The sequence below is a fragment of the Phaethon lepturus genome, unplaced genomic scaffold (assembly GCF_000687285.1).
Source record: "Phaethon lepturus isolate BGI_N335 unplaced genomic scaffold, ASM68728v1 scaffold47282, whole genome shotgun sequence".
NCBI lineage: Eukaryota > Metazoa > Chordata > Aves > Phaethontiformes > Phaethontidae > Phaethon > Phaethon lepturus.
The window spans coordinates 7,540-16,606 of NW_010526441.1; the positions used below are offsets into that span (position 1 = coordinate 7,540).

A 9,067-nucleotide genomic window follows, 5' to 3' on the forward strand; every position below is an offset into this window, starting at 1 on the left:
TTCAGGTATGTCTGCCCTACAGCCTAGAGGTATGACTGCAGCTCATTTAAAATGACTCCTACTCACTTTCAACAAAGTTTGGCAGGGATGTTTCCAAGAAACACCAGTGACGATGAGGTAGTTCCAGTGACCCAGGGTTCAGCTGCCAACTACTTATCCAGGGGCTGGGGCAGGCTCACACAGCCTGTCCTGCAGCCTGTTTTGCCACATGCTGTGTGGCATTCATTAGCTTGGCTTTCATTAGCCAAGTCAGCTGCACTCACGCCTCTGGGTTGTGCTGTTGTAGATGTGCCCTTAGAGTAGAATTGTGCAGTAAATGAGCTTGTCATGTGTCCTGATGGGTATTGCTTAATATTCCAGGTGTTGTTAATTTTTTTTTTTTTAAATAAGAAAGTGCATTCTAGGTGCTTCTGCTCCTCTGGGGCAATGCAGGATAGAGCTATGGCCTAATCTATCAGTTTCCCATCCTGAATTGTAATTTACTTTTGATTTGCCTGGTGAATTGCCCAGGTTTTCCTTTCAGTATCAAACAGTGATAAGTAACACCAGTTCCTGTTTGTTTTCACAGGCTACAGCTGGGAGGAAAAGATGTTTGGCTTTCACAAACCGAAGATGTATCGGAGTATAGAGGGCTGCTGTATTTGCAGAGCTAAGTCTTCCAGTTCTCGTTTCACTGACAGCAAACGTTATGAAAAGGATTTCCAGAATTGTTTTGGGTAAGATTCTTTCTTTAGTCAACATTGTGGTCAGTCATGGTGTTGCTCTCGGGGCCACGAACCTGACGTGCTGTCCCTCTTGCTCTGAGAGACTGAAAGATAAGGTTAGCGGAGGTGGGTAGAAGGCTGGCTTCAGCTTCCTCACAACTTTCCTGGCTGGGCCAGGAGGGGCTGGATCCTCTGCCGCTGCGTACGGGACCGTTTGGTTGTCTGTCTGCTGTTGCCGCCAGTGGCAAGCTGCTGTAGCTCATAGCAGCGAAGGGTCAGGCTTGTGCCTCTCCCACCTCGCGGCACGCGCTGGGGCTTGGAGCCCTCTCAGACCGTGCGTTTCGCACGTGTTCCTTAGAGGTGTAACTTCCCATGCGGGATGGTAAACAGCACAGGTGGGTGGAGGTTTTCTGTGGCTCTGAAGATTCAAGAACGTTAAACAAAACTTGATGGGTAAATATTTAGCAGTTCCTGCGGGTTTTATGCACGGTACCTTCTTTCAGGTACTGGTGCCTTTCTTCAAATAGGGCATATCAAGATGTTATTGAAACTTCCTACGGGAGACCCATTCTGATGGAAAGTGAGCATCTAGTAATTAGCTTTCCAGTTAGGTAATGTTGCACATAATATTACTTGAAAGCATTGGTAAGCAAAACTATAAATACACATGATTTCTTGTACCAGCTGCTGGGATCTTGTAACTTTTTTGAAATACTTCCCAAGAAGTTTGAAATTCTATCTAAATTTGTGTCCATGAATTGTCAGCAAAGGAAATTCTTCTGTGATAGCTTGTAACTATTTTTTGTTTTGTTTATTTTGAATTTATTTTCAGAGGCAATAAGAATCTCTCCAGTTTATGCTGTAGTTTTCCATGAAATTATTTCCCCTGGAAAGAAGTCTGTTGTCAATAGATATTTTCTGCTTTTTCTTTCCAGTCTTGTTGGATTACCTCTCATCAAAACCTTAGGCCTGAGTGGGAATTTCATGCATCATATTAAAAACTATATGTATTGCTGGTCTTGTCTCAAGTGCTTAACTTCATATGTGTAAATCTTTGCAATCTTTAGAAATGTTTCCCTCTCCTCCCCTTTTTCTAGAAACACTCCTTTCAGGTGTCAAAAGGACAAAACCAAACCTTTAGAGTGCTTTGTATTTACCATGGATTTTTGTACATAAATCTGGTGCTGACACTTTTCCTCATCATATTTCTTGGCTACTGTCCTTGGCAGTGGAAAGACTGTGTGAAGGCCCGTTGCAATCTTTTGTTTTGTTTTGTTAACTACAGTAAAGAATCTTGCAGTATGCCAGGGCCTTTGGTCTTGTGCTATCTGAAATATGTTTGCCAAGGTAAAAATGCAGTCTTAACACTGAGCAAATAATGGCTTAGCTGAGCCTGCTCTGTTCATCTATAAATGCTTCAAAGTCTTCCCCTTTACATAGCTGAAAAATTCTACAGTGTATCCCCTTTATATTTCTTTTAGCGTGGATTAGCAGTAGAGATGATTTCTGAAGAAAGCTCATTAAAGGGAGCAAGTATTGCTGTCGTTCCAGTGAATGCTGTTTCTGAAACTTTATCCTGTGCTTATGCAGGAGTGTGTTAGGTGGTGGTTGTTACTCATCCCTGAAGCTCTGTGAGAAAGTTACGTGCTGAATAAGCTTTTGTGGGATCTCTGAAGTCTGTTCCCAAATGTACATTCAAGGAATATGAATACATTCTCCAATCAAACCAACCAACTCACTGGAACTGTGTGTTGTGTTTGGGTTGTTTGTTCGGAGTTTTGTTGTTTGTGGTTTGTTTTTTTTTTTTTTTTTAAAAACACAATACAACCAACTGAAGATGATGGAACTGTTGTTCTCAGTGCCCCTCTGGAGGCAGATTACACCACCTTTTTCTATGTGGAAGAGTGCTTTCTGAAAGTGAGACCTGGTCTTTAAATGTCAATGTTTGAGCATGCGAGATGAATTATAAATGCCTGACAAACAGAACTTGAGAACCCTTCTTTTCCGTCAATTTTTATGTTTCTTGCTGTTATCGAGTGGGGGGTGCTTTTATTAACTGTTGTCAAGTGATTTTTGCTTTTGTTTTTACCAGGCTTCATGAGGCCCGCTCAGGAGATATTTGCAATGCCTGTGTCCTTTTGGTGAAAAGATGGAAAAAATTGCCAGCAGGATCCAAAAAAAACTGGAATCATGTTAGTCATTTATTTCTCCTCCACCCCAAAGCTAACTCATCTCTGCCTTAGCCCATCCTGCTAGAGAGGGGAGGTGCTGGCAAGGATTTGGGGTTTGCTATTTCCCCCACACTTTCCCTTCCCACCCTCAGCATCTCTCAATCCTTCCTGGAGTATTTTCTGTTACATGGCTCTTGCCTCTCTTCGTTTGGCGTACGTGCAAATGGTGGTTATACGAGCCTGGGATGGAGTCACAGACTAACTTACCTTGTAATTCCTTGTTTTCACAAGCTCATAACTTTGTCCAAAAGTCTCTTATGACACTCAAAACATTTCAAATTTGGCCTTTATCCAAAATTGGTGTCTCTTCTTTTTTTTTTTTTTAAATAGTTTGAACAAGCAAGGTGACTCGCTCAAGCAACACATAAATCAATGTCGTTTAGTCAGATAATTACAATGACTAATATCTCGCAGCTATTCCTACTCATATATTCTGTTTTGATACATCTAATTCAGCTTGGGCCTAGGGCAGGGAAGATGATCAGGATTCTTTGTGTGTGTTATAATCTTTATTCAGGAAGCCTTGATGGTAGTGGGAGCCAGAACTATGGTTATTACTACTACTAGCTTTATTCAGAAGTTAAACTGATGATTTTTAAGAAAAACTCCAGGGCAAATGCTTGGCAGACACTCTTAACTGAACCTGTATTGTCTTAAACGTTTAACTGTTGTCTACTAAACTGAATTTGTCAAAAATAGGAAGAAAGCAAAAGTTGAACTGAATGTGCTTTTTAAACAAGTTTGCATTTTCCTACACACTCAGCCTCTCACAAACTAGATTTAAATGAAATGTAAGAGTGTTGGTGCACAGAACTGCCTTGGTTTAACACAGTTGGCCTTGAACACCTTCAGCTAAGTCAGTACAGATACCTGGACTAGGGCAGTATCTGGGCATGATGCAGAAGTATTATGCATGCATTTTCTGTGTTCTAGGTGGTAGATGCCAGGGCTGGACCCAGTCTTAAAACAACATTGAAACCAAAGAAAATGAAAACTCTGTCTGGGAGCAGAATAAAGAGCAATCAAATCAGCAAACTGCAAAAGGAATTCAAGCGGCACAGTAAGTGGATCCAAAGAGATTTGGGCAATAAACTTTGGCCTCTGCTAACATAGCTTACTGTTAACTGGCCAGGCTGAATCACCATCTAGATTCAATTGCATGCTCACACATTTGGGCGCTCCCTGTTTTCACAACTTCTCATCCTCCGAGGTCTTGGGAAGGGGGTTGAGTGAGGAGGAAGAGCTTGTGTGCAGGGTGGGCTGCGAGACAGAGGTGGGGGAGTGGGGAGCCTGGCTTGAAAGTGTAGCCAGCTTGTGTCCCATGCTTAGATGACATGTCTCTAGAAAGAACTTCTTGGGCGAGACCCTCGCTGAAGTTGGAAGAGGTTTCCCCCTGCGCTCCGTAATGCGCTGTGGCCATTTTCAGCTCTCTTTTCCCAAGCAACGTTGTTCTGTTGGTATCGCTGTCAGTCTTTTTCTTCCATACGTGTTTTCAACACAGGCTTTCTGTTCAGCCTAGATTTTCCCCCCTGCCCCCCCAATTCCTACCATGTTTCCTCTGTATAGTTTCCTTACTCCTTCCTCTGCTGGTCTCAAGTGATTTGTTTCCACTAGCACTTAAACTCTTCAAAGAGATTTGGATCATAGTTTTTCAACACAGCCATCTGCCAGTTATGCTCAAAATATATGTCAGTACTTTAGCTTTTCCTCTAAAGCAAACCTTCCAGCTTTTTAACTGTTGCTGACTTGGTCTTCTCTCTCTTTGAATTATCCTACCTGTCCTGAAGGAAAAGCTCACCAAAGAATCATTAAAGGCACTGACCCAAAGAGCTTGTATCTCCTCATTCAACAGGCTATAGTTAATCTAATTGTGTTACTGAGGTGCTAGAGATGGTAACTAACAGGTAGGCTAGTAAAGCCTCTGTTAAGGTGTGCGTCTGCATTGAGTCCATAGTTCATAGTCTCAATCCAGCAAAAGCTCAGTAATGCCTAACCCACTGCACTAATGAGAATTGCTTTGCAAGACTTTAATTGGTTGCATAAGAAAGGAGATTTACAGTGAGATAGAAAGTACTAGGTCTGAGGCACAGATCCGCATCGTCTTCGAGGATCTTCCAGTGATTCCAGAGTTGGGGCTAGGATCTTGTCCAAAGCATGGCCTATGTTTGAAAGCCAGGAACTGAAGCCTGATCCTGAACCTCTTTCCAGTCCCTTGTGTACAAGGACCCTCTCCAGTTCCAAGGTCTGTTTCCCAAATGCTGACAGATAGTCTCTATTGAAGTCAGCAGGGGCAAGTGAAAAATGCGTTGTCGTTGTTAGGTTTTTCTTGTGAATTAAAAAAAGTCTGTGTCTCTCTTCCCAATCCACATGTGACCTTTTTACAAGTCAGGAAGAGGGTAAGTTGTCGGATGCATGTCCCGATTCTCACATTTATTCTTTCCCCTGCAGATTCTGATGCCCACAGCACCACTTCGAGTGCTTCCCCAGCTCAGTCGCCCTGTTACAGTAACCAGTCTGATGATGGCTCTGACACAGAGATGAGTGCTGGGTCAAGCAGAACACCAGTTTTCTCCTTTTTAGATCTCACGTACTGGAAAAGGTAAAAAGCAACAGAACGCACACTCTGTGCAGATAACAGTTCACTTAGCATACAGTGCTTGATTCTGCTTCTTCAGGAATTTGCTGCTGCTGAACTTAATTTGTTTTAAGTCACAGAGTATTATACAACATCTGTCTGTCTTTGGAAAGAAATGCCATGTTTTCCCCCATCTCCTTCCTCTAAATACTAATACAGTTGCTGGAAAATATTTTTACGTTTTTGGAAGTAACAGATAATATATCTGAGTGTCGTTCTCTTGTCTTAAAACTGTGCTCTGTAGACGTGATATGTTACCAAGTACAACGCTGCACTCGGCTTGCCAGCAAAACATAGCATTTGATTTGGTTGACCTGTGATGGTGACCTGTGATGGTAGTCATTAAAAAAAAAAAAAATCTGGAGTAGGAGGAAAACCACAAAATTTTCTGGGAGCTGATGAGCTTGTTATCTTTTATTGTCTGTTGTGACACAGTATTCCCTTGTTTATCTAATTGCTCTGTTGAAATTATTGCGACTTTGCTGCCTCCTCTCAAATAGTGTTTGCAAGTGCATCCTAGTCAAGGTTAGTTCAGGCCAGATAGTTGCATATCTGAAACTTCTCTGGGAGGCAAAATAGGAGACTAGTTTTGCATAGACATGGGGTTGTTTTTTTGTTTTCTTTTTTCTTCTTTTTATCTTTTTTCAACCCCAAAGTAGTGTTGTGGATTGACTTGTTTCCTCTTTCTGAGCAGTCTTTTCCCTCCTGTCCTCTGAGCTGGAGGCTCCAAAAAGCAGTGTCTTGGGTCAAACTGATTGTTTGCATTTCTGTAAATTCTGTCTATTCTAAACACACAAACTATCTGTTTCTCTCCCTGCCATTTCCTCCAGGCAAAAGGTCTGTTGTGGAATTATTTACAAAGGGCGTTTTGGGGAAGTCCTCATAGACACTCATCTCTTCAAACCTTGCTGTAGCAATAAAAAGTCTGCCACTGAAAAGCCAGAACAAGAAGGACCACAATCTCCAGCAATCTCCACCCAAGAGGAGTGGTGACTTCCCTGGATAGCTGCAGAAGGTTATACAGATACTCTTATTCTCTGGAAAAATACTAGAAAAGTGACCGTTCACTTTGGACACCTGCTATGCTGCCAAAAGACTATTCCCTAGAACTCTTTTGGGTTTTACTGCTACAATTCCACAAACTCTGAAGCCAGTTTGTATCCTTTCAGAAAGACTGTACATAATATTTAAGATGCTATGGAACACTTAGCAAAGCTGAATGCTGCTGCAAGGTTGTCTAATCTTCCCCCCTTCCCCATCCTCGCTTCACAAGTGAATATGAGGATGGGGTTTTGTATATTAAGGTATATGTAGTTCATGTTTCTGTATCGAAAGAAGCAGTGGTTGTAAGGCTTTTTTTTTTTTTTAAGTTGGTTGGTAACCTCCCTTAAATCCCCAAGAAAATACTTCATTCTTAGTCAATAAGATGAACTAATACATAGAAATGTTGTAAGTCACCTCTCTAGTTATATAAATATATATTTTTTTTTAAAGGTGTGGAGATCTCACCCTATACTACTGATGTAACACAAACAAATATTTCATCCTTCCTATGTGACACAGACTGGTAAACTTCAGACATCTCTACTACAAGTTGTAGTTATCCAAGAAGGCCCCCAACATAAAGTGCTCTTCAGAAGGGGTGGGAGAGCTCTCCTCCTTAGCTAAGGAGAAAGATTTACCTAAGAATTGAACATTGTGAAACAGGAGGCTACTATTTTTTTAACCCAGCAGCAGACACCCTGGGCTTCATGTAGTAACCGACTGGTGATTAGAGGTGGACCAAGAAAACATCTTGATGCCCAAGTTAGGTGTAGATGATGGCCAAAACTGAGTAACTGCTATCTGTTGGCCCAGTGCAGCTGAAATGTGACCACAGACCAGACTTCCTGCTGGTTTTGGACCTGACACAGGACCAAACCCCTCGCTAAGCAAATCAGGCTCTGGTCCAGGCACGTAATCTGATTGCAGCCTGGGGTCTGGGTTCACAATTGCTGTTTTGTAACCCTTCCTCTGCAGTGCTTCTCTGTGTTGGGGTTTTGGTTTTTTTTGTTTGTTTGTTTAAACAAACACCAGATCAATGCTTTTGTGAATACTGAGTGTGAAAAGTTCTGTTAAGAATGGTGCTGTACTGAATCGAGGCAGCTCTGTTTGCATACGTGATCAAAAGATAGTATTCCTTACAGGGATTCCCAGACAAACTCGTGTGCAAACCATTGTGACACTCCTTCAAACTCCACTTTGCCTGTAGGGTGGAAGCAGCTTCCTGGAAGTGTGCTGCAGTTTTGGCTCCCAGTTGCTTCTTTTTCCTTTTATGAAGGTTTAACTTGTGTAAATGGGGAATTCTTCTTTTTTTTCTTTCTGTTTTTGGGGGGAGGGGGGATTATTCTTACTATTACTCTTTTGGGATATTCTACAGTGGATTGCTACAAGCTTTCCTTTTGTGAGAGTCATTGGCATAATACTATGGTGGGTAGGGTTTAGGACTGGATTTCCATGTAATTTCACTCCTGAAATGGGAATGCTTAGTAAATGAAAATACAGGTAGGGAAACATATGCAGGTTTTAAGAGGAGCCTCTACCCTCAAAGCTTTTTCTTTTTTTTTTTTTTTTTTTTCCTCTCCTTCCGTTGGGTAAGCCAACCTCTGGAGAGAAGGAACATCAGGGGAAACAGGGCTTTGATTTATCACAGCCTTACAGCTTAGAGCTTTCATTGGTCTTATTTTGCTCTTCCTAAATTCTCTAAGATTCTGAAGGGCGGACAAAGCTGCCTACCTTGCTTTCATCTGCAACCAAATAGAATCATTTAGGTTGGAAAAGACCTTTAAGATCACAGAGTCCAACCACAGGTATAATGGATACTTGCTTGTATAACAGCTTAACTAGCTTGGTCAGGTCTGATAAGGGCTTGAGCAAGTCCTAGCTGTTTTTGCAGACGCCTGCTTTCATTTGAATTTGTTTTCAGCATCAGTAATTCTGTACACCTAAGGCTGCAGTATTGGTGGTAGGATGTGCTTTGATACGGATCATCTCTTCTGTATTTATTTATTTATTGCTAGATTTCAACCGCCAACTGCTTCCCCTACTCCCTCCCACCTCTTCCATTCCCGGTAGTAATGCAAAATGAACTGTATGTAGTCATGCACTTTGTATTAATGTATTAGAAATCTATGGAACCTGTTTTGTACTTTTATACTGTTCGGACACTTGTAATCCAAACTTTTTTTACTAGGGTAATGAATAAATTTAGACTTATTTAGAAAATAAACAACTTCTTCTCTGTTTATTTCAGCTCTGTTCTGTTAATGAGATTTCGTGTTTGAACCAGCCCAGGCAACCCATGTTTCTATTTGAACAAGGCTTCAAAGTGGGGTTTTGGGGGGTGGGGTGTGTGAGATAATTCTCTTCCTATTTAATTTGGAAAGAAGAGCAGAGCAAGGGAGGGAGATGGTATTTATTATGATAGACAGTGGTCTCGGGGCAGAATCACTGAACTT

The 9,067-nt window shown here is 41.7% G+C and overlaps 1 protein-coding gene across 1 annotated transcript; it reads left to right on the forward strand.

The window, feature by feature from the left end:
* The first annotated feature begins 569 nt into the window (after positions 1–569).
* Positions 570–7,190, forward strand: FAM60A (family with sequence similarity 60, member A). Its single transcript, XM_010283055.1, has 5 exons — positions 570–716; positions 2,797–2,896; positions 3,869–3,995; positions 5,384–5,534; positions 6,401–7,190. The coding sequence occupies exons 1-5, from the start codon at positions 589–591 to the stop codon at positions 6,561–6,563; spliced, it is 669 nt and encodes a 222-aa protein (XP_010281357.1). The 5' UTR covers positions 570–588; the 3' UTR covers positions 6,564–7,190.
* Positions 7,191–9,067: the final 1,877 nt, after the last annotated feature.